The 25918-nt window shown below is 37.3% G+C and overlaps 2 protein-coding genes across 13 annotated transcripts in view; one reads left to right on the top strand and one right to left on the bottom strand.

The window, feature by feature from the left end:
- The window catches only part of CENPU (centromere protein U), a 32472-nt gene extending 12663 nt beyond the window's left edge, over positions 1-19809 (top strand). The window contains exons 5-13 of one of the 2 annotated variants that reach the window (XM_022570956.3): positions 670-730; positions 1180-1413; positions 4917-4983; positions 6134-6242; positions 8546-8624; positions 8850-8897; positions 9979-10040; positions 12091-12247; positions 16618-19809. In XM_022570956.3, the coding sequence (XP_022426664.1) occupies positions 670-730; positions 1180-1413; positions 4917-4983; positions 6134-6242; positions 8546-8624; positions 8850-8897; positions 9979-10040; positions 12091-12247; positions 16618-16731 (931 nt within the window). In that variant the 3' untranslated portion in view covers positions 16732-19809. The remainder of the gene's footprint in view (positions 1-669; positions 731-1179; positions 1414-4916; positions 4984-6133; positions 6243-8545; positions 8625-8849; positions 8898-9978; positions 10041-12090; positions 12248-16617) is intronic. The other variant, XM_022570958.3, reaches the window with a different exon arrangement.
- Positions 17242-25918, bottom strand: part of PRIMPOL (primase and DNA directed polymerase) — a 39992-nt gene continuing 31315 nt past the window's right edge. For 9 of the 11 annotated variants that reach the window (XM_022570943.3, XM_022570944.3, XM_022570945.3 and 6 more), the window contains 5 exons: positions 25447-25536; positions 25263-25371; positions 20302-20384; positions 20176-20222; positions 17242-17636 (listed from right to left, as the gene is read on the bottom strand). In XM_022570943.3, coding sequence (XP_022426651.1) covers positions 17391-17636; positions 20176-20222; positions 20302-20384; positions 25263-25371; positions 25447-25536 — 575 coding nt within the window. In that variant the 3' untranslated portion in view covers positions 17242-17390. The remainder of the gene's footprint in view (positions 17637-20175; positions 20223-20301; positions 20385-25262; positions 25372-25446; positions 25537-25918) is intronic. The other 2 variants (XM_022570948.2, XM_022570951.2) reach the window with 1 other exon arrangement.

Genomic DNA, 25918 nt, shown 5'->3' with positions numbered 1-25918 from the left:
TTACTTTTCCTTCTTCCTTAAATCCCCTTCCCTTTGTTTCTTGGCCTGGAAAAGTGTTCTCAAAAGTCATCTCAAGTCTCATAACCGTGATGTGTTTCCTGATTCCCCAGCCATTTCTCCACATCTCCTCTGCACTCACTGTCTTTGGCCTTCCTACTGGTCAGTGAACCCATTAAAGGAAGGCTTCTCATTTTTCAAGTAATTTTATTCCTTGTACTTGCATTTTGAGGTTGGTGTTAAATAAATGTTTGTTGAATTGAATGAAAAAAATGAACTCTCACCAGAAGTTTAGGGTTATTTTTTCCTTTTCAAAGGATGAAAGAATCTATCCCCTGAGCACGGGCCTAGTGTCTGTGGATTAGTATAGATGATGGCCTGTACACCTGGGAATGGTGACGGGGAGAAAAGAGCGGTTCTCAGACAGGACCATGAGGTACTGCAGTTACGGGACACTTACTTGCCTGCCAGCACTAAACTGATGTGGCCTGGGTGTGGGAAGGTGTGGGAGATGACCAGTAAATCTGGGAAGGTGGCAGGCCCACCCGTGACAGGTGGGAAATCTCCTTATAAATTGAGCTTGTTTTTGTGTTGGAGGAGCAGCTTTTAGAAGACATATGTCAATAAAAATGAAATGTGTGCAAGATATTGATGGTTTGTTCTTTGGTACAGTTCGGACACTTCTGACGTTGAAGCAAGTGAAAATGAGTCTGTAAAAATTAGTGCAAAAAAGGTATGTAGGCGTGTTCTCCTATCTTAAATTGTAAGATATTTCATATCCAGTTAAGTTGGATGCAAATAGAGAAAATGTTCTGTAGCAACATTTTTCATAAAGAGTATATAATGTTTTAGAAGATTTTTTAATAAAAATGAAATATTTTTATATCTGAAGTGTTTTTCATTACAGAGATCTCAAATCTCTGTGTACCTTGTCAGTTTTCATAGTGTTCGTGTAATGTGTTTAGATGGTGGTTTACAAAGGCAGAGTGATTTGTTGGGAGCGTCTGCTTGGAGCCCTTTAGTCAAGGTTTCTCGTCCTATCTGCTCATCGTGTTGCCATCTTCCTGTTGCATTCAGTCTTGAAGTTTAGAGATAAGAAATGTGGACTTTATGGTTATCTAATACAATAGGAATGATAAGCATCTGTACTTTCAAAACAGTAATGCTGTTTTCTTGACATAGCCAAGAAGAAAACTCAAGCCCATTAGTGATGAATCTGAAAGCACTGAAGAAAGTGATGTAAGAAGAAGAGTTAAACCAGCAGAGAACTTAAGTACACAACGTGAAGCTGTTTCAGCTACAGCATCTTCAGAACCTTCAGAGAAACCAGCTGAATCGGTCACGCTTAAAAAGGTGGGACCCCTTGGTGCCAAGCCCTCTGTTGAAAAAGAGACCCTGGAAACCGAAAGTCAACTGGTAGGAGAGTGTCTGCTATCCCCTTGGAAAGAAAAAAAGTTGATAGAAAATGTCTAGGAGGAAAACAAAGCATTTTCTCTTTTTCCTTCACTTCTTTTAAAAGATAAGTTTTACACTTTTATTATAAAAATAAGTTTATTTTAGAAAATTTGGAAGGTATGGACAGGCAGATAAAATCACCTATAATTCCATCACCCAAAAATAAAATAACCACCACATTTTTTGGTCTATACTCTTCAATTCTTTATTGAGCTTTTCTCACCCTAAGTGGAACCATATCCTTGTCATTAAGTATTCTACATACCATTTTAATAAATGCATGACATTTCATTCATGAACGTGCCATAGTTTAATCTCTTACTAATGAGCAATTGTAATTTTTAAAATGTAAGTGCTTTGATGATTTTCTTTTCTAGCTAAATCTTCGTGCACATCCTTGATCATTTCCTTAGAAGAAATTGCTATGATAAGATTTCTGGGTCATATGTATTCTACTTTAAGATTCTTTTCTTTTTCTTTTTTTTAAAATTTTATTTATTTATTTACTGGCTGCATTGGGTCTTCGTTGCTGCGCGCGGGCTTTCTCCAGTTGTGGTGAGCGGGGCCTACTCTTCATTGCAGTACTCGGGCTTCTCACTGTGGTGGCCTCTCCCGTTGCAGAGCACAGGCTCCAGGCACGCGGGCCTCAATAGTTATGGAGCGCAGGCACAGCAGTTGTGGCTCGTGGGCTCCAGAGCGCAGGCCCAGCAGTCGTGGTGCACGGGCTCAGCTGCTCCGCGGCACGTGGGACCCTCCCAGACCAGGGCTCGAATCTGTGTCCCCTGCACTGGCAGGCGGACCCTCAACTGCTGCGCCACCAGGGAAGCCCCTATTTTAAGATTCTTGACATATCAATATATAATATCTTTTAATCAAGCTTTTAATATGTCATAATATGCCGGCACCTTCATTTTGGCCCATTGAAATGGATTTCAGGCTTCTGAACTCCAGAACTGTGGGAGAAGAAATTTCTGTTGTTTTAAGCCACGAAGCTGTGGTCGTTTATTATAGCAGCCACAGGAAATAAAACATCACCCAGTGACTTTCCCTTTTCAGTAGCATGCTTTTGGGTTCTAGAATTTCCAGAATTTCCTTTTTTTTTTCCCCATAGTTTCTACTTCTTGGCTGAGATTCCCTATCTGCATAATCATTAAGACCATCGTTTCCTCCTTTGGACATATTTGTAACAGCTGCTTTAAGGTCTTTGTTTTCTAAGTCAGGTAGAGTCAGTCCTCTGTATCTGCAGGTTCCACATCCATAGATTCAACCAACCGCTGATTGGAAATATTTGACAAAAAACTCCATAAAGTTCCAGAAAAGCAAAAGTTGGATTTGCCAGGCACCAGCAACTCTTTTCATAGTATTTCCATCATATTAGGTATTATAAGTAATCTAGAGATGATGTAAAGTTTACAGGAGGATGTATATAAGTTACATGCAAATACTACACCATTTTAGAAAAGGGACTTTGAACATCAGCGGATCCCCATGGGGGATCCGGGAACCATCTTCCTTGGATATTGAGGGATGACTGTATCTGGGCTGTCTCAGGGTCAGCTTCTTTTGAGTACTTTTCCTGTCTTGACTATAGGTTACATCTTTTGTGTAACATTTTTAATCTGACACTTTTTGTGTATTGCACATTGTTCGTAGGTTGTTGAGGTTTTGAGTTGTGTCTTCTTCTGAATGCTGACTTTCATTCTAATAGGTATCTTAATTATTGGCTGATCATCTTGAACTGCTGTAGTGTGGTTTATCCTTCATTAGGGCCAATCTGTGGAAAGCCTAAGGTGTCTTCCAAGCCTCTCTAACTCAGTGGGACTCAACCCCTGTAATAGTTCTCAGTAGCTGCATAACAAAATACCACACATTTTGTGACTTCAAACAACATAGATTTATACCTCACAGTTTCTATAGGTCAGAAGTCCAGGCTCACCTTAGCTGGATTCCCTGCTCGGGGTCTCAGAGGCTGGAGTCAAGGTGCCAGCCAGGACTGAAATCTCATGAGGCCCAGGGTCCCCATCTAAGATCATGCAAGCTATTGGTAGAATTCTGATCCTTGCCGTTATAGGCCTGAGGTTCTTGTTTTCTCTCTGGTTAAAGCAGGGTCACTCTCTGCCCTTAGGTCCTGGTCACGTGGCCCTCTCACAACATGGCAGCTGACATCTTCAGAGCTAGCCAGAGAATCTTTCCAGTCTGCTGCAGTGGCCTTTTATGAAACGGAACCTAATCGAGGGAGTGACCATCCCATCATATTCACAGGAGCCACCCACACTCAAGGGGAGGGACTTGTCCAAGTCACTGAGGATCTTGCTTACCACACCTCCCGTCTGTCTCCCTGGTGAACCTGGCCAGAGACTGGTTTTAGGCTTTGTTAGGGTGAGTCTAGGGTAGGCCTTACTCTAGAGCAGTGCTTCTCAACCCTCTTCCATTGTTGTCCTCCCTAAGAAGCCTTTTTAGACATTTTTCCTAACCATCCCCCGCAGTTAAATTTTAGTATCATAAATATACTGTGTATCTGTGTATATACTAGGTACTTTGGAGGGTCACAAACCATTGTACTATCTGAGAGTTTCTGGCATGCCCCCTTGGGAACAGTTTCACCGTTTGATATTGCATGATCTAGGGTACCGTTCTTACCTCTAAGTTGTGGTCTCTCCCCACGCTCAGCTGGATAGACAGCTGTTAACTTGTTGTTAACTAGTTGTTAATGAGGTCTCTGCATTTTCTCCACCTGATCTCCCCCAGAATTTCTTGTCTGTTACTACCTGTTATGTTCTTAATCCCATGATAGCCACGTCCCAGTATACTCTCTGTAGCCTCATGCGCATGTGGAGTAGGCGGTCAGGGGCTGTCGGGGACCCGCACCCAGACCTGTGCCCTTCTCCCTGAGCAGCTTACTGCAGGTCTCTGCCTCCCGCGGACAAGGGTTACCACTCTGTGCTGGGACTGGGCCTGCTCTGCTGCTGTCTCAGCTGTCCCCAGGCGTGCGGGAAGGCCGGCAGCCAGAGTCCACCTTCTGAGTCTCTCTCAGGCTTGTTTTGCCTGAGAGAGGCATTGTTGTCCAATGCCTGAATGAAGGTGCCACCCCTCTCCCCACTTTATGGCTGTTTATGGCAAGAGGGCTAGTTCAGAAGCTGTTACTTCCTCTTAGCTTGGAGTAGAAATTGAGCTGATTCCACACATTATTATCTTAAATAATAAAAGTTCAGTTTCCTCCAAGTCACCCACTGTTACAAGCCAACTGAAAGTTTTAATTACTTTTTATCTTGCGGTGGTTTAATTTTTTTCAGCATTTCCTTATATTAATTTAGATAATTTATATAATTAACTATTAACTTAGAACAAAATGAGAATTGTAGCTAAAATATTGACAATGTCTGATAATACTGTCTTAATTCTGGTTTTAAGAGAAACTCCTCTTAAATAAAAATCTTTGCTGTGGTTTTTTTTGTTTTTTTAAGAAAACTCAGAAAAAGAAGATGTTTCGTGGCAAAAGGAAGAAACCAAGAAGTGAAGCCACAGACTTGGGTATACAATAGTGTTTTATATGTAGTCAATCATTCAAGAATTTTTTAAAAATATATTTCTTAATTTGATAAAGTAAATTTAAGTATATAAAATTGTTATTTTAAAAAGTTAAAAATATGTGACTTTGGAATAACTGATTTTCCCAACATCATGAAAATTTTCAACATACAACAAAGGACAAAGAATTTTACAATATATATTCATAAACCCACTACCTAGATTTTACTGTCAAAATTTATTATACTTGCTTTAGCACCTATTCATTAATCTATTTTAATTTTTCATAGCATAGTGTATACTCTTTTCATACAACATAGTATGTACTCTTTTATAGAAGGCTTCTTTCACTCAGCATAACTTTGAGATTCATCCATGTTATTTTACATCATTTTTTATTGACACAGTTTATTGAAAAATGGGAGGAAAATAAAGCATTTTCTCTCTTCAATTCTTTTAAAAGATAAGTTTTATATTTTTCTTATTATAAAAATGCTTGTTTTAGAAAATTTCAAAGGTAGGGAAAGGAAGATAAAATCGCCTACAATTCCATCACCACAAAATAACTACCATGTGTTTTGGTCTTTACTCTTCAATTCTTTTACTGAGCTTTTCTCACACTAAGTGGGCTCAAGTCCTTGTCATTAAATATTCTACAATACCATTTTAATGAATGTATAGTATTTTGTTCACAAATGTACCATAGTTTAGTTAATCTCTTATTATATTCCTACAGCTATCTGAATCAATACAGTCAGTAACCTTTGTGTGTCCTAGAAGTGGCCTATCGGGTAGATTAAAACTATGACAATACAGTTAACAAAGATCTCAATCACCAGTAGTGTTAGATAAGAGCAGACTGTTAAGTAAAGACGCAGCAAGGTAATTAAAAGGCAGCAGTGCTTTAGGCTGCTTCAGCAGAAATGGAAGAACCAAGCAGACGGCAGTTAGAGGGTGAGGTACAGACAGGGGTTTGTGAGACTGACCGGGAGAGGAAGAAGTGAGCATGTCTCCTCCCATGTGCTTCTTCAAAAGTTCTTGCTATTTTTAGCAATTTGGTGGAACTACTTTCGTTGTAGGCTTTTAGAACCCTGGACCTAGAGCTAAACTGTTGATAATTAGTATATTAACTTGACTTATCCTAATGTTGTAGATACTTCCGACTGTGTACCTATTTGGTGTTTAAAAGAAAAGAAAACCAGTGACATCATGGAGTTAGATGTCGTTTTGTCTGCATTTGAGAACATCCTCCTAGAGTATAAGTAAGTCTTTTGATATTGTGATATATGTACCTAATAAATTTCCCTGGAAATAGCACTTCTACTCACTCCACAGCTTCTGGTATGTAGAATTTTCATTATCACTGTTTTGCATATTTTTAAACTTCCATTACGATTTTTTTCTTTAAGCCTGTGAGTTATTAAGTAGTACGTTTTTGTATGTCCAAATATGTGACTTTTTAATTTATATTTTTGTATTAACCTTCCATCTTAAATAGTTACAGTCAAATTTCATGGACTGGTGATACCTATTTTTGAAATATTGAGGCTTCCTTTATGGCCTGGCACATAATCTGTGGGAAGGCTCTAATTAGTGGTTCTATGTAGAATCTCTAATTATTGTATCTATGTAGAATCAGTATTACTCAGTTTTTCCTGGTACTTCTATCGATTTATGCTATTTATATAGAGAGATTATTTTATTAAGACATCATGTTTAAAATTGCTCTTTTATTATTTTTGGCTGTATTGGGTCTTTGTTGCTGTGTGTGGGCTTCCTCTGGTTGCAGCGAGTGGGGGCTACTCTTCGTTGTGGTGCGTGGGCCTCTAGGCACGCAGGCTTCAGTAGTTGTGGCACATGGGCTCAGTAGTTGTGGCTCGTGGGCTGTAGAGCGCAGGCTCAGTAGTTGTGGTGCACAGGCTTAGTTGCTCCTTGGCATGTGGGATCTTCCTGGACCAGGGCTCAAACCCGTGTCCCCTGCATTGGCAGGCGGATTCTTAACCACTGCGCCATCAGGGAAGCCCTAAAATTGCTCTTTTAGGTTGAACATTTTATCCTTATGTAGTGACCCCTTCCATTCCTAAAAATGCTTTTTGTCTTAAAATCTATTTTATCTGATACTAATATGTCACTAGATTTCTTTTGCTAATATTTGCCAGATTTTATATTCTTTTAACTTTTATTCCAACCTTTGTCTCACCTTAAACTTTATTATTTCTTATAAAATCTTTTTTAAATCCAAAGTGTCCATCTTTGAATTCCACCTGTTGACTTTAGTCCATTTACATTTATTTTAATTATCCATATATTTAGAAGAATGTACTGATCCACTGTTTTTACTTAAAAAAATTTTTTTTTACTTTTTGATGTTTTTAAATCCTGTATAACTTTTTTTTTTTAAAAAAATAGAATTTACAACTCCCCACCAATAAGGTTAGAATTTTGGCAAGCTCTCATGTCTTAGTCTTCTCACCCTTACCCCACCCCAAAACCCATCATGTTTATAATACTTAGAGACTTTAATTCTGGGAGAAGGGCTATCACAGTTGATGTGAAATGGCTTCTCTTACCTGTTTCAACGTGGGTTCTTGACTTTGAACTTGCCAGGGTACTGCAACTTCTCAACTGGTTTCTGGAGTTCTCATAAAGGCTTTTCGGGCTGTAGGTTTGGTTTCCCTGTGGGGTCTCCTATTCCACCGTCTTCTGATATCACTAGAAATACTCCATTTTTTTTTATGAAAACTTCTTCAAAAATCTGTATTCAGATGTGTAGGCCTTCTCTAATGTTATGCTTAGCTTCTGAAGAATTAGGCCATGGGTTTAGTCCCCTTATGCTGGGTGACTTTTCCTCACGGATTTGCCCCAAGAAAAAAATAACTATAAGATAAACTGTCACACAAGAGATTTATTTTCGGTTAAAAGCACAGTTCATAGTGGCGCACTGTGCCGAGGCAGAGTAGGGCTGGCTGCCGCCCTGGCAGTGTGTGCACTGCTCCTGCACAGTCACTGTGGGTCTGTGTCCAGCCAGAGTGAGCCAGACGGGAGACTGGGCTCTTTTGTCCCTGATGACAGGGACCTGAGCCAGTTTTGGGTCAGCTTTATAGTTTTTGCAGAACTGAATGGCTGGCTTCTGGCTACTTACTCATTGGTTAGTCCAGATGTGTTATACAATTATTTCTCCAGTTATAGCAGGGAGGGAGGAAGGAAGGGGCTAAAGTCTGCTGGTCACTGGATCAGGCAGCAGAAAAAGACAGGGATTGGCTGTAAACATTGCTTTCTACATGGCTTAGTGTCACCTGCGGATGTAGCCAGTGTCAGGGAGTGCTGACTACATACATGAGGGTTTGGGGGAAATATTTCCTGTTCTTTTTCTTTTGTTTGTTGAGATGTTTCCAGTATTTTTTTAAATCTGAGAAAGGGCTGCAAGCTGACCATGCCATCTTAGATATTCAAAAGGGCACATACCAAACTGTGTGTGTGTCTATGGGTGTGCTAAACAAATGCAACACACCTTTCAAAATCCTTTATGTAATACCTAAGTTTAACTTTCTTTATTCTGCTATAGACAAAAAACAGACTCTAGAATTTGTAAGGAAGCCATCAACAAATTTCATTCTAATTTGAAAGAAGAACTCATCAAAATGGTAAGTTCATTGACATAAATTTGTTGGTCTAGATATTTTTTACTAATCCTGAGCAGCATACTGTTATCTTAGAAAAGCTTGCATTTGCTGGCAATGTGGTAAAGAACTCATTAGAACTATACGCATTTCACACGCTGTTTTTAAACTAGATGTGGCTATATTGTAAACTGATGAACAGTTAACTGTGGAAAATGCAGGCGAATATTTATTTTTTGTTTTGTGTAGCTTAAAGAAGTCCAGATGTTGAAAACTCTGAAAAGGAAGAACACTAAGGTAACTCACTCATGTGATTAGAAACCCAGTCCTGTAGAACGTGCACATATGTAGAGTTAAGTAAAGACCTGACTCTGGGTTTTACGACCTTGAGAGTTTGTATAAGATCTTTTATCTTTTTAGTCAGGCTTTTCTTTGGTTGATCTGGTGATTGATCAGATGAGTATCCTGCAAGCTGAGGAACTGGGGATCCTCATTAGCCTAAAAATGGCTCTCAAGCCCAAAATGGCCACTTAAGTGGATAAGTATTACATAATGTACATTTATCACTGTTGTGTATGTCAAAAACCTTTTAGACTAAAGAACTGTCTTATGTCTCAGGTAAAAGGGCAGCCTGGGAAGAATCCTGGGTTAAGGGTCAGGAGACCTCCTTTCTTGTCCTGGTTCTGCCCCTTCAATGCACTGTGTGCCACTAGGTTTGCAAGGAAACACGAGGCCCTCCTTGCCCATCTGTTTGTAGTTGGACCACTTGACATCCGATGTTCTAGCCCCAAACTTGCATGAACCTACGTGTAGAAGCACAGCTCCCCCTCTACACTTATAACAGAAATGGATTTGAAATGTATACATTTTCCTTCTGGTGATTATAAGCCTTTGTTGTTTTTCAGTTTTAGTCTCCTGTTGGTCAATTCTGCATTTCTTATAAGCAAGCAGGAGTAGTCTGAATGTCCAGCAGTGGAATATGAGGTAGTCACTAAAAGTGATAGTTGAGATAATACAGCGTATTATATTGAAATGTCCTTTTTAAAATACAAACTGTGTCATGACACTCCCCTGCTTCAATATTTTTCTAGTGTCCTAGATAAAATGGAGACTCCTTCCTTTATAGCTCACAGGGTGGTAAAGATCTGACCCCAGTTCCTCTTTAAAGTTGTCCTCAAGTGGATACCCCTGTTCTTTCCCTTCATAGCATGTATCACAAGTTGTAATTACATCCTGTTTGTATGTAATATCTAGCTTCCCTATTAGACCAAAGTTCCATGATGGTAAGAATGGGGTTTGTCTTGTTTCCCACTATATTTCCAATACAGTGTACAAGGCAGTGCTCAATATTTACAAAATTAACTGTTGTGTTACTTAGATGATCTCAGATATCGAAAAGAAAAGGCAACATTTGATTGAAGTCCAGGATGAACTGCTTCGGTAAGATAATATCAAAATCCTCTTTGAGAACCTACAAGAAGGATTTAATCACGATATGCCACGCGAGGCTTTGTTGTAAAACTTGCTGCTGTGCTGCGTTTAAACCCCAGGCTTCTCTGAGCTTGGAAGCTCAGTGAAGGCAGGCTTTGCTGCCAAGTGGAGAAGCTGTGAGCGGAGGGGAATTCAGCAGTGGCCCGTCCCCCCATGAGAGCTCTCAGTTCTGGCCCGAGAGGCAGCCGAATTAGAGAGTTAGTGCATGCACAGACTCCATCTAGAACCAGACTGCCTGGCTTTGAATCTAGGCTCTGCCACTTACTGGCTGTGCAACCTTGGGCAGGTTACTTAACCTCTCAATGCCTCAGTTCCCTCATTTGTAGATAAGCACAATGATAACTATATCTCACAGGGTGTTGTGAGGTTTAAATGAATAAATATACACAAAGTGCCTCACGGAGACTGGGATACAGTAAGTTTTGTATTAAGTGTTAACAGTTTTTGTCAATCTTGTTGAAAGGTATAGCTTGGCATGGCACTCATGTGAGTCTATTCCCAAGTGATGGGCCAGGACAGTTTCCACCAGGGCTGTCTCCATGGTCTGGTTAGGAAGACTGGAGCACAATCCATCAGCTGGTCAACCAACTAGTATTTTTTGGTGGTCTTCCATACAGACAGGGCTGCTGTGTGAGCTGGAGGGTTGGTAGTAAAGCAGTAGAAGAATAAGCATATCAGATATGCTCTCTGCTCTTAAGGAGTTTAAAATAGCTTGAAAAAGTGGTCTTATCAGAAAAGACAACCTATAATTAAGTACTAAGTTTTAAAGATGAGATGGCCACAGAAGTTTAGAAGTGGGAAAAACTGGTTGCCTAGGCCTTTGGTTTCCAAATCTAGTGTATGGACAGGTGCTGCTGGCCCATGCTAAAGCTTTCATTGGCCCAGGCCAAAATAAGAAAGATGAGAGGAAGCTTTTTAAGGTGTTAGCTGTGTGTGTTGGGCACTGTCCTTTAAATGCTTTACATACTAACTCATCGCTGTAACCCTGTGAGGTAGGTTATTTGGCCATATAAGACAACTACAGAAGACTCATCTGTCTTTGAGATCTACTGTTCCTTTTCTAGATAGAATTTTAAAAGTTGAGAAGTATAGTATTTTGAAAAGGTGCAGAAAGAGAAAAATGTATGTCATTATTGTAACTTTACATGTGAAAGACCTAAGGCACAAGGCAGTAACTGACCCTCAGCCACCCGCCTAGGAAGTGAGGGAGCCACGGTCTGGTGTCTGCCGACTGGCTCCAAATCGAGCACTCCTGCCCACGACCCAGATGGCACAGTGAGTTTTCCAGAATGCAGCACTTGTTCAGTGTACGGAACTGTTATGAGGACTTTTCTTTTGTAAAATGATATCAGAGCATATTTTTTTTTATATCTTCATTTGTGAGAATAAAAGATGGTAGCCTCTCCCCATCCTTTTATAAATTGGTCCACAAAATCCAAGTTATACCTTTTTATTTTATAGGTTAAGAAACAAATAATCTACTGAGAGAGAGAAAGCAGGTTGCCCAAGGTCACACATTTCATCCAGGCACTGAGAGAGTTTTTCCACTGGTTTTATTAGACCTTGGAAATGGACAAAATTTCAGCAAGAGGAAGGGGCAGAGGGAAGGCTTTTTGTCCATACTTTTACTGTTAAACTGCAATGCCTGTCTACTTCCGCCTGGGGCGCTAAAATCTTTATCCAAGTATATGTTTTAATTCAGTAGTTCCCAAGACTTTAAAAATGACTCCATGAATTTTAGGACGTAACAGGCATACTCGTCTGTGGGCTTCAATGCTGAGCACTCGTTGTGCATCATGTCTCAGAGTCTTTGTGTGTTGAGTCCAGAGTCATTCACGTTTGTAATTTCAGAGCCAAAGATACCTTGGACCACCTAGGCCACCTTCCCTGCTTAAAAAGCTTCACTCAGCACCCTGACATACTGCATCTCATCTACCTTATTAGGCTGTTGTTACACTTTATGTCATTTATTTTCGGGAAAAAATTTTTTTTGTTTTAGGTTAGAACCAGAGCTGAAACAACTACAAATAAAGTATGATGAACTTAAGGAGAGAAAAGCTTCCCTTAGGAATGCAGCGTATTTCTTGTCTAATTTAAAACAGCTTCATCAAGATTATTCAGATATTCAAGAGGAAGAACCAAATGTAAAGGAAACGGTAACTTCAGTTTTCACTTTTCACTATGCTTCAGAAGATACAGGGCATTTGCATGCTATAGTACAAGAGCTATGGAGAGGCAGCGTTGGTGTTGGTGTCTACCCAAAAAGCATCACCATAAATTGGTGAAAATTTGTTATCACCACTTCTTTAGCTAATTAATTAAGGCCAGAGGAGTAAAGAAAAATCCAGAAACATTGATTTTACTAAGATGTTATACTTAAGCTTCAGAGAACTGAATTTCTTTAAGGGAAGTGTATCCTCTGTGTACAAATCTCAAGTGAACAGCTATGCTTTATTACTGTAATTGTCGTCAACGTAAGACCACTCATACATGTTATAAAGACCAACCTCTTGTTCTTTGTTCACCCCATACTTTAGTAGCTTTTGTATCTGAAAAACTAGGCATTATCCCCTTATAAATGGTAGGTGTTAATTTTACAAGTTGAGAAATATTAAAAAGGCATGTAGTAGGGAAAATGTAAATTTTTTTTATTGAAGTATAGTTGATTTACAATGATTCAGGTGTACAGCAAAGTGATTCAGTTATATACATATATGTATATAAGAATCTTTTTCATATTCTTTTCTATTATGTGTTATTACAAAATATTGAATATAGTTCCCTGTGCTATATAGTAGGTCCTTGTTGTTTATTTTATATATAGTAGTATGTATATGTTAATCCCAAACTGCTAATTTATCCCTTTCCACCGCATCTTTCCCCTTTTGTAACCGTAAGTTTGTTTTTGAAGTCTGAGTCTGTTTTGTTAATAAGTTCATTTGTATAACTTTTCTAGATTCCACATGTAAGTGTTATATTTATATGACATTTGTCTTTCTCTGTCTTACTTCACTTAGTATGATAATCTCTGGGTCCATCCACGTTGCTGCAAATGGCATTATTTCATTCTTTTTATGGCTGAGTAATATTCCTTTGTATATATACCACATCTTTATCCATTCCCCTGTGGATGGACACTTAGGTTGCTTCCATGTCTTGGCTATTGTAAACAGTGCTGCAGTGAACACTGGGGTATCTTTTCAAATTTTGGTGTTTTTTAAAAATTAATTTTTGGCTGCACTGGGTCTTCACTGCTGCACGCGGGCTTTCTCTAGTTGCGGTGAGCGGGCTTCTCATTGCTGTGGCTTCTCTTGTTGCGGAGCACGGGCTCTAGGCGTGCGGGCTTCAGTAGTTGTGGCTCATGGGCTGTAGAGCGCAGGCTCAGTAGTTGTGGCGCACGGGCTTAGTTGCTCTGCGGCATGTGGGATCCCAGGGCTTGAACCTGTATCCCCTGCATTGGCAGGCGATTCTTAACCACTGTGCCACCAGGGAAGCCCTATGGTTTTCTTCAGATACATGCCCAGGAGTGAAATTGCTGGATAACTTGGTAGTTCTATTTTTAGTTTTTGAAGGAACCTCCGTACTGTTCTCCATAGTGGCTGTACCAATTTACATTCCCACCAACCATGTAAGAAGGTTCTCTCCAGCATTTGTTGTTTGTAGACTATTTGATGATGCATTCTGACCCGTGTGAGGGGACACCTCATTGTAGTTTTAATTTGCATTTCTGTAATTAGCCATGTTGAGTATCTTTGCATGTGCTTTTTGACCATATCTGTATGTCTTCTTTGGAGAAATGTCTATTTAGATCTTCTGCCCATTTTTTGATTGGGTTGTTTTTTTGATATTGAGCTGCATGAGCTGTTTGTATATTTTGGAAATTAATACCATGTTGGTTGCTTTGTTTGCAAATATTTTCTCCCATTCTGTGGGCTGTCTTTTCGTTTTGTTCATGATTTCCTTTGTTGTGCAAAACCTTTTCAGTTTAATTACATCCCATTTATTTTTTAAATTTTCATTACTCTAGGAGGTGGATTCAAAAAGATGTCACTGCAATTTATGTCGAAGAGTGTTCTGCCTACGTTTTCCTCTATAAATACTACACTAATAAAGAGTTTTATAGTATCCGGTATAGAACCGGGTATATCTTTCCATCTGTGTCCTCTTCAGTTTCTTTTATCAGTGTCTTAGTTTTCAGAGTACAGGTCTTTTGTCTCCTTAGGTAAGTTTATTCCTAGGTATTTTATTCTTCTTGATGTGATGATAAATGGGATTTTTTCCTTAATTTCTCTTTATATTTCATAGTGTATAGAAATGCAACAGATTTCTGTATATTAATTTTGTATCCTGCAACTTTACCAAATTCATTGATGAGCTCTAGTAGTTTCCTGGTAGCATCTTTAGGATTTTCTATGTATAGTATGTCATTTGCAAACAGTGACAGTTTTACTTCTGTTCCAGTTTGGATTCCTTTTCTTTTTTCTTCTCTGATTGCTGTAACTAGGACTTCTGAATATAAGTGGCAAGAGTGGGCATCCTTGTCTTGTTCTTGATCTTAGAGGGAATGCTTTCAGCTTTTCACCATTGAGTATGGCGTTAGATTTGTCATATATGGCCTCTATTATGTTGAGGCAAGTTCCCTCTATGTCCACTTTCTGGAGAGTTTTTATCATAAATGGATGTTGAATTTTTTCAAAAGCTCTTTTGCATCTACTGAGATGATATTATTTTTATTCTTCAGTTTGTTAGTGAGGTATATCACATTAATTTGTAGATATTGAAAAATCCTTATATCCCTGAAATGAGCCCCACTTGATCATGGTGTGTGATTCTTTAAATAATGTATTGTTGGATTTGGTTTGCTAGATTTTATTGAGGATTTTTGCGTCTGTGTTCATCAGTGGTACTGACGTGTACTTTTTTGAGATATCTTTGGTTTTGCTATCAGGGTGATGGTGGCCTCACAGAATGAGTTCGGAAGTATTCCTTCCTCTGCAAATAGTTTCAAAAGGATAGGTATTAACTAATCTCTAAATGTTTGGTAAAATTCACCTGTGAAGCCATCTGGTCCTGGACTTTTGGTTGTTGGGGGAATTTTAAATTACTGATTCAATTTCGGTAACTAGTAATTGATCTGTTCGTATTTCCTGTTTCTTGCTTGATTCAGTTTTAGTAAACTTTGTAGTTGGTTCTGATTTTTGCTGCAGACTTTGCTACTGTTATGATAACCAACTCAGATTAATAGAAATATTTAAATTATAGGAAAAATTTGTATATTATATAAAATTATGATATACAAATATAATGTATACATACATCTTATTTTTCACTTCCAAATTCAACTTCAAAGTTTTGATACTGATCTAAAAGTTAGGCTCAGGAGAATAAAGATTTGTTTATATTCAGGATATTAGAGATCTGGAAATAGAATGTTTTTAATTTTTTTTGACAGTACCCAACTGGTCTAAAGCTTATTTGGAGTTGGGGATTTTGGTTAGTAGAAGAAATTAACAATGACATTGGTTGAATTTGAACATTATAACTTTGATGAGAACTGAGACTTAGTGACTGCCTTGTTTGGAATACATCTTACTAACATCTTGTTCTATGCAAGCCTTCAGGCGTTCTGATTGTAGCAGCTGTGCGTTATGCTTTCAGAGTGTAGATACTGGGGTATATGTCTTACCTCTTCTAAACTAAGAATCTAGCACCAAATGTTAGTTCTTCCCCTTGCCCACCCTCCCTGAGAGGAGGTGCCCCATGGTAGCTTGAACACATTAGGCTCTCAAATACTTGTTAAACTGAATTGCCTAGTAACATGGTAAGTGATATTCTAGAAAAAACTCCATTATTATTGGGTGGTAGTCTAGTCTGACAGCTTTTCTGCTTAATTTCCCTTCCAAGAAAATCACCTTGAAAACATAAGCAACAAACTATCATAAGTATGATACAGCTGTCGGGTGATTTTAGTCACTCACCCTTAGAATACAAATTGCACCGTGATATTTGGCTTTGTTAATTATTTCAAAATCATGAGTTGAGCTTTGTTTTCTATTTTACATTGGGTTTGTATTTAATTTTGCCTTTAATCATTAAGGACAGTTTGGATTGGCAACTTTTAAGACACTTTACTGATCTTCCCAGTAAGTAATAAAAGTAAATCTTCCATATGGTTTCCTGTGTTTAAAATAGCATGAGATCAAGCCGACCCCACAGAGCTCTAGCTGACTTGCCCAAACCAGGTCATACCCTGTGTTTTAAATAATTCAGATGCCACAGTTCTTTGAGCCAATTTATCTCCCGGGATGATTAGCTCAAGCTTTGCAGAGCAGTTCCCTTGCAACCTTACTTATCAATTGTGCTAAGGCAATGAATTAAAACCCATTTTATCCAAAAAATGAGAGGAAAAGTGATTCAGAGAAACCTCTATTAATATTGGCATTTGGTCATAACATTGAGCTACGTAAAATGGATAGGGTTCTAAAAGTTTTTGATATTTGTTATTCTGAATATTTTCCCTCAACAGTATGATTCATCCAGCCTTCCAGCTCTGCTATTCAAAGCAAGACCCCTTTTGGGAGCTGAAAACCATCTGCAAAATATCAACTATCAATTAGAGAAGCTCCTTGACCAGAAATGAGACCAGTCTACTAAAGTGTGCACATATAAAGATTAGTCTCATGCTACTGCCTGTTACCTTCTGAAACTGTATTTTTCCACAAAGGAGATGGGGGAAAAAAACCCAAACTTTATTACTATTAATTTGAATTGAATATTTCTTTTGTTATGTTATAGCAACATTCCCAGGTACATTTTAAAAAAGTAAATTTGTCTATTTGTTCAGGCTGGTTGTATGGTCTTGTCACCAGAATTTAATATTACTTTGTCATTAAAATTAAATGGCTACGTATAGTAGTTTTAAAATTAAATGGCTACGTATAGTAGTTTTAGAGGCCATAGTTAATTTTTCTGGTTAATGTCAAGTAATGAGTTTCAAAATGTTTTAAAATGTTGACACCTAATCAGCCCTAGACATACAAAAGTTTTACTGTAAAAATAAACATGCAAAATTAAGCTGATATGAACAAAGACTAATAACTTTGGTTAATCAAATAAGGAGACATACTGAATTTAAGCACACTGGAGCTAATTTTCAATAAAACTGGTTTACTTCAATAAATAAGATTTGGAAGCAAAGTAATAAAACTTAGCTGATACAACAGGCTTTATAAGTTACTAGTTTGTTATTAAATGTTTTCAAGCAGATTACAGCCTAGTTATGTAAGGGTCCGTAATTAGCTACTCTTGTAATACTTCTATAATTAGTTCATCAGGAATTTCATCAATTCCATTATAACTGAGAAGACTGTTCTCTGCAGCTTCTGCCAGTTCAGCATCTTCTGTAGCCTCCAGAATATAAGCATCATCAATGCCATTATCCCAGTCAGCATCAGAAAATGTACCTTTTGACGATGCACTAGATGATGGTTCATGAGGATTCTTGGTTTCATTGTCCCTTGTTTCATCTGTTGTAAACTCCTCTTCCTTTAGTTCCAAAGGGGAGGGAGAGTAGAGTAGGAAGAAAAATACTGCTTATTCAGACAATGTATGATTTCACCATATAGTCGATCTCTACTGAATTATTCAGTTCAACAGATATTAAATTGAAAACACTGGATGATATTGTCTCCAATACAGTCACCATGGGGATGCGCTCACTGTTGCTGCCTTTGTGGCACACTCTTGAAACTCCAAATTTAGAAATGCCTGCAGTTCCTGTGGTACATTCTTTTCAGTGTACACAGATGGGGCTACAGCAAAGGTAAGACTGATTTTTTAAAAAAGTGGATAGTCTAGCTGAAGGCAAACTGGTTTTTAAAATGTATCTGCAATCTTAACATATTTCTCTATTTTTAAAGTATTTTAAAAATTAACATGGATTGAAAAAAGTTATGAAGAACAGTTTTGAGACAACTGTCAAAGTACGAGTGTGGATTTGTATATTAAATAATATTGTATCAACATGAAATTTCCTGAATTTAATAATTTCACTATAGGTATATAAGAATGTTCTTTATCTCTTAAGTAAGTATGTAGCTGGAGAATAAGAAGGATTTTGATATCTGCAACTTATTCTGAAGAGATTTGTTATGAACTGAATGTTTATGTACCCCCATCCCCAAATTCATGAGGTTGAAATCCTAACGCTCAATGTGATGGTATTAGGTGAGGTCTTTGGCAGGTAATTAGATCGTGAGGGCAGAACCCTCATGAATGGGATTAGTGCCCCCTTATAAAAGACCACAGAGTGCTCTGTGATCCCTTCTACCAGGGAAGGACACAGTGAGAAGACAGCTCTCAATGACCCAGGAAGCTGACTTGAGTCTGCCAGCACCTTGATCTTGGACTGACTGAGAAATTTGTTGTTTTTAAGTCACTCAGTCTAAGGTACTCTGTTATCGCAGCCTGAAATGCCTAGACAAGATTCATCAAAAATGATGATGTGTAATGTGTACAGTAGAGGGAGTGTGGCCAAATGTTTAACAAGTCTAAAGGAAGAGCATACAGGAGGGTTCCTTGTTCTGCTGCAACATTTTTGTAGGTTGGAACTTCTTTTAAAACCAGATGAAGAAATGACAAGCAGAAATGACAAAATATTAACTGTTAAAACTAAGTGATAGGTTTCTTATTTTAAATAAAAAGATAAATTAAATCCAAGCAGTGGTAATACTGTACACCAAAAATACTTTCAACTTAGCATTTCTGAGGTATTACTGGATAGGCAGGAAAAAAAATCAGAAACCACAAACATGCATCAAAATAACACTCAAAATGAACAAGGATAAAATATTCTTCTTAGAGGCACAATTTTAAAAATCTTTTTTTGGTTATCTCTTTAGTTCACCAGAGAATCTGGCTATCAGCTATTTTATATCCAGCTCCTACAGATCAAGAATGAGATTTCTACCATTTCAGTATGAATTTTTTCAGGAGACTTTTTAAAATCAAATTTAATAGGTACCAGTCAATTATCTAGACTGTAAACTCAAGCACTAATTCAGCTTGTAGCAGGTAACTTTCATTCTAACTGTAACACTATAAACAAAAAGGCTGATTGATGTGGGGAAAAAAACACTAAAAAAGTCGGGGGAAAAAACACTAAAAAAGTCTAGAAAATAACATGACAAAAGAATACTTAATGAAAAGTTCTTGTAAAATATTAGTAAGACCCCATATAAAAGTAGAGGGCAGTTACAGGCAGTCCATAATAGAAACACATAGTAAATCTGATGAAAGTTAAACTGCATTAATAAGTGTAAATTAAAACACCTGAAATACCACTTTGCCTACCAGGTTGGTAAAGATCAAAAGGCAAAACAAGCAATGTTGGCAAGTGTAGGGTAATAGGTACTCCCATAAACTGAAATCTAATTTCCTGTTGTTTTTGGAGAGCAATTGATAATATGTATGGAAAACACCTGTGATAGTTTAAGTAGGAAAAAAAGCCTACAATATAGTACATATACTATGACTAAAAAAACATGAGGGTACACAGATAACAAATTCTGGAAGATACAGACCACAACATTTACATCAGTTATCTGCATGGTCAAATTATAAGTGACGATGCTTTTTTCCTTTTGTGCTTTATGTATTTTCTAATGTTTGTGTACAATGAATGTGAATTACTTGGGTAAATAAAAGTTTTAAAAAGAAATATTGGTTTGGCAATCTATACCCTTTGACACAGTTCTACTTCTAGAAATTCTTCTTATAGTTTAAAGAAACAATATATTTTGTTATACTTTGTAAAGCAAAAAATGAGAAATTTATTAAATGTCTGAAACTGGTTAAATAGCTAGCTAGCTACATTAATTTCTTATGTAGCAGTGGGAAAAAATGAGGTTCATATTATGAGATTTGTGCTGAGATGAGACAATCACTACAACATATTCCTAAGTGAAAACAAGGTACAGAACAGGGTGTTTAAACAGTATCTGGACACACCTGGACACCATTAGCTCATTTACCATTATACCAAGAACTAGTTAGTAATGAGAAGGAAACTAAAAACTGCACTTACCTCTTTGAGAAGAAACAGGAGACGCACTTCAGCAGGTAATGGGAAACCTGAATCAGAAAAACAGTAGAACTATTATATAAATATCTAATTTTTACTTTGTGGTAAATGTAAAAATTAGTAACTCACAGTCAGATTTGAAGTTTTCTGCTTTACATATAGGGTCATGACATTTTTGATACCAAACTTCATTTTTCAGGTCAACCAAAATCCTTTACATTAAAAAAAGAAGAAAAAATTATTTACTATCTAGACTTGATAGAAAACAAAATTCAGCTACATGCCATTTACAAGAGATATGCCTAAGACTTAGAGATGGAGAAAAGTTAAAAAGTAGAAGGATGAAAATAGACATTAACTTGGCAAACCATGGTTGCCGAAAGTATCACACAAAATGAACTTCAGGGCAAAAATTACATACTGACAAAAGTTCCTCCGAGGAATATACAATTCCCAACTTCTATCCACCAAATAAGAGAGTCTCGAAATATGTGAGCAAAACTGACCATTTCAAGGGTAAACAAATCTTCAACCATAAATAAAGATTTTTAAAAAACTATTCTTTTGATAATTGATACCAAACAACTCCCCAAAACTCAGGATATCAAAAATTTGAGAATTTAAAACAATTATAAAAATTGACTATGCTAGGTACAACATGAATCATCAAATTGAAAAGTATTCATTCACACAACACATTCTCTGACCACAAAGCAAATTATTTAGAAATAAGCAACAAAAAGATAGCTAACTAAAACTCAGAAATTTAAAGTTTTTTGTTTTTTTTTTTTGCAGTATGCGGGCCTCTCACTGTTGTGGCCTCTCCCGTTGCGGAGCACAGGCTCCGGACGCGCAGGCTCAGCGGCCATGGCTCACGGGCCTAGCCGCTCCGCAGCATGTGGGATCCTCCGGGACCGGGTCACGAACCCGTGTCCCCTGCATCGGCAGGCAGACTCTCAACCACTGCGCCACCAGGGAAGCCCTAAAACATTTTTCTTAATAACCAAATGACTCAAGGAAAAACCATGATGGAAATTAGAATATGCTTAGAACTGAATGGAACTGAAATTACATATTAAAATATGTGAGGGGAATTCCCTGGCAGTCCAGTGGTTAGGATTCCACGCTGTCACAGCCGAGGGCCCAGGTTCAATCCCTGGTCAGGGAACTACGATCCCACAAGATGCGTGGTGGGCACCCCCCCCTCAAAATTAATAAAAAATAAAATATGTGAAACAGAGCCAAAGTGATCCTTAGAAAGAAATTTATAATCCTAAAAGCTTATTTACAAAAAAAATGGCTAAACACAACTTACAGAAGTAACAGAATAAACCTTAATAAATTAAAAGGCAGGAATAAAGAGCAAAAATTTAGAAAAATCAACAAGGACAAAATGTGAAGACTAATAAAATTCAAGATTAAACAAAAAGAGGTAAAGACATAAATGTTATTAGAAACTGAGATATAACTACAAATGCAAAATATACTAAGAATGTACTATTGTGAACTTTTTCCAGTAATGCTGAAAATTTTGGTAGAAGAGACAAAGTACTAGATAAGAATAAACCAAACCAAGCAAACTTAAAGTTACAGAAAACCCCAACAATCCTATAACCACTAAAAATTCTTTTTTTAATTTAACTAGTAAGGAAACAGAATTCTTAACAGTCTATGTGGTATTGGGACATTTACCAAGGAGAGAAAAATGCTGGCAACCCAGTCTAATGGCCCCATAAACATTCCAATAGACTTCCTAATAAACAGACTAATGCTACAGTTCCCAAACTACACCAAAGTGCCCCAGAGTGACGTAGGATATTTATCTTTCTAGGGAAACGGTGATACCACATCTGTCAAGCACCCCGCAAACTACTTGCTTGTAATTCATAGCTTCAATATATCACCTTTCTTCATTCCTTTCAGTGATGTCCTATCTTTGTAGAGCTGGGTTTTTTGGTGGTGGCTGTGATGAAAAGTACCATAAATGTGGAATGAGATGTGACAGCGCAGGTGGCAGTGTCCAGCCTAATTCCAAGGTTTAAGAGTTTATGCAATGCTCAAAAGGACACACATCCCATTAATAATTATATTTAAGGAGGTTCAAAAGGTCCAACTTCCAGGTATAAATCAGTCAGTCATTGGGATATAATGTACACATGGTGACTACAGTTAATACTACTGTATTACATATTTGGAAATTGTTAAGAGTAAATCTTAAGTTCTCATCACAAAAAAAACAAAATTGTAACTGCATCTATCCATGGTGATGGATGTCAACTATTTAACTAGACTTATTGTGGAGATTATTTTGCAATCATGTTGTACACCTGAAGCTAATGTCAATTATACCTCAATTTTAAAAAATGAAATACAAATATTTTCTTTCAATTGATAAACATTATTTTTCAAAGAGCTACTAAATTATTAGGACAAATACTAAGTTGCTTGAAACTGATTAATAAACAAACTGTTAGGTATTTCTTTTGTCCTTGGAGCAATGTGAAAAAATTATTACAATACTAAGGGCAACATAACTGAGGAAGTCTGGGGACCAATGGCAATTTGCTAAGTTGAGAGTCCTTATCTATGTAGAATGTTCTTCGCAGGATGTTTCTGCATATGGTAAACAAACCTAGAGTCTGGATTTATGAGGCATGGCTCCCTGGACATGTCACACATGCTATGTAACTATGAATATAAAACACAGATGTTTCATAACCTCAAAGCTGCCTGCTGTGTACAGTGACTGCTCACTTCTGCCTCAGCTTTCAACCTGAGTTAGAGAAAAGCATCCAGTGCAGGAAGGAGCCGGGTCACCGTGCCAGATGTCCCAGGCCTCACTCTGCTTCACCTGTGCCTTTGCTTCCTTATATCTTTAAAGCTACTAGTAAAGCTTATCATTGGGTAAGATCTCTGATTCGTATGAGTGAGGTTTGACAATCCAATCCTCAAATTTGTTAGTAATCAGGGAAATTCAGATGAAAACCACAATACCATTTTAAACTCACCAGATTAGCAAAACAAATTTTTTAAATCTAACAATAATAAAGTTTTGGTAAGAATATGGATCAGTACAAAATCTGAAAACACTGCTGGTGGGAGTGTAAAGTAGCGTGACCATTTGGAAAAATAATTTATTATCTAATAAAATTAAATATGTGCACATTCTATGGCACAGCAGTTCTAGTTTTAGAAATATTTTGAAAAACTTGCATATGTGCACTAAGTGATATATACAAGACTATTTGTAGCTTCACTGTTTATAGCAGCAAGCCAAATGTCCATAGTAGGACAATAGATGACCTGGTATATTTATATTTGTATAATGACATCATATACAATGATGAAAACAAGAATAAGCAACAGCTACATGCTGCAGTATAGTATGGATGAACCTCACAAATACAATGTTGACCAAAAAAGCAAGTCAAAGGATGCAATTTACCTAAGATTCAAAAAAATGTAAAATGAAATAATACACTGTTTGGAGATACAAATATATATGGAAAAACCATAAAGAGAAGCAAGGGAAAGATTAACACAAAATCCAGGATAATAGCTATAATCTCTAAACAAACTGGGGCTGGGCCCACAAGGTACTTCTGAGGTTTGGATAAATTTTGTTTCTTATGGTGAGTGACAGATATGGCAAGTTATCATTTTAGTATTAGTTCTTAAAATGTACATATATCAATACATTATATACACTCTTTTACATATATGATATATCTCACAGTTAAGAGAAAGAATATTCTGTGGATACATAATACAACCTGGTAATTCTTCAGAAAGAAACATAGCAACCTGAGTATCTCAAGAAGTTAAAAGATGATCATTGTATGATAATGATTTTCTGGCAAACTTTCATGCATAGAAAAAAGACTAGAAAGATACACCAAAATCTTAACCATAGATATTACTGGTTCTGGGACTATGGGTGGCCTTTTCTTTTGTGTTTTTCTGTTAGAGCTTTCTGCACTGAGCATATCGTTTTTAAAGTCTTTTTTTCTTTACTGAATTAATCTACATATATAGTATAGCACTGAATAATAATATCTAAGATGTTTTCCGGCTTTGTAACAAAAGCTTCATGATCATTTTCTCACATCTGGCCCATGTGCTATAAAAGCTTGATATATCCAAGTCTGAGCTTTGACATTATGTATTAAAACATAGCAAAATTTCTCACATCATAAATGATAACTACTGGGTTTCTATTTTATCCCTATTCTAAATATTTCCTTATATGATTTAAAATTCTTATGGTTTTACTTCTTCCTTTACTTCCTCTCCTTTTGGCAGGGGCATTTAAAAGAAAACTCTAAAAACAGGGCCTGGCATATACAGCAAGCACCCAATAAATACTGGTTCCCTTCTATACCATTCTTTGTCTTGAACGTGTTAACATAACAACTCCAATTCTTAAACACTGACGGAGTAGTTTCCTTCTGATCCAAATTTGCTCACTTTTGATTTAGACTCCATAGATGTCAAGGGCCAATGGCTACTACCTCTCATTTCTTTCTAGCCCCACTTAATTCTACTTTAGTTTCCTCAAAATTTTACTATTTAAGGGATTATTTTACCAAATAAAGTACAAATAAAGATATGTGCTAGAGGCAAGGTAATAAGAAACTCAAATATTAAAAAACACAAACCAGGGCTTCCCTGGTGGCGCAGTGGTTGGGAATCTGCCTGCTAATGCAGGGGACACGGGTTCGAGCCATGGTCTGGGAGGATCCCATATGCTGCAGAGCAACTAGGCCCATGAACCACAACTACTGAGCCTGCATGTCTGGAGCCTGTGCTCCACAACGAGAGGCCACGATAGTGAGAGGCCTGCACACCGCGATGAAGAGTGGCCCCCGCTTGCCACAACTAGAGAAAGCCGTCACACAGAAACGAAGACCCAACACAGCAAAAATAAATTAATAAACTCCTAAAAAAAAAATAAACACAAGCCAAATATAAATTGAATTACAACTAAATCTATTATAACAAAATCACTTTTATATTCTCATCTTTAAAAATTATAAACATTTAAAATATAATACTGGTTAAACACACAGAACTCAAACAATATTACTTACATGATATTATCACTCTTGTGGGCTCTTCCAATGTTTTCACACCAGCGGTATTTACAAATATCATAAACCAATAATTCTTCTGGGAAAAAGTAGTTCCAGCGCCGAATTCCTGAACCACAAATAATGTTTCTAAAGATATTATTATTGTATCATATAACAGTTAATTAAGAATAAGACTGTTTACCTCCTTTAATGCCATTTTTATTCACCAACAAGAGAACAAATTGATCAATTTCAGGGTAAGGTGAACACTGAAAACCTTCAATGGTTTCTACTGCAACAAAAAGAAAAATTAATTATAAATCATAACGGCTAAAACATGAGGAGTTAAATTTTAAGTTGTTTAGTACAACCAGGGGTTTTGCAACCTGTCCCTGCCAGTTCGTTTTGGTTTTTTTTGGCCTTCTCTGCAATTTGTCTTTTAGTCAGTCATGGATTCTTACAAGGAAGCAGGTAAAATTCAGACCTCTCAATTAAATCAAATTGTAGCTAATTTGCATAAAAAGCATTTAGTATCACTTCAGTTGCTTGCTTCATTCTGATAAAGAGAAAAGCAGTCCCTTGCATCCAGGAGCTGTCCTAGTATTATCATTGAGGCCTTGGTGTTGCTACAAGCTGGCTGGGGACTCACAGCTCAGCCCTGGTGTTCTCCTATT

The sequence above is a fragment of the Delphinapterus leucas genome, chromosome 21 (genome assembly GCF_059928025.1).
Source record: "Delphinapterus leucas isolate spDelLeu-1000000601 "Yukka" chromosome 21, BTC_Dleu_Yukka2, whole genome shotgun sequence".
NCBI classification, from domain to species: domain Eukaryota; kingdom Metazoa; phylum Chordata; class Mammalia; order Artiodactyla; family Monodontidae; genus Delphinapterus; species Delphinapterus leucas.
This window is presented reverse-complemented; position numbering and strand designations above follow the sequence as displayed.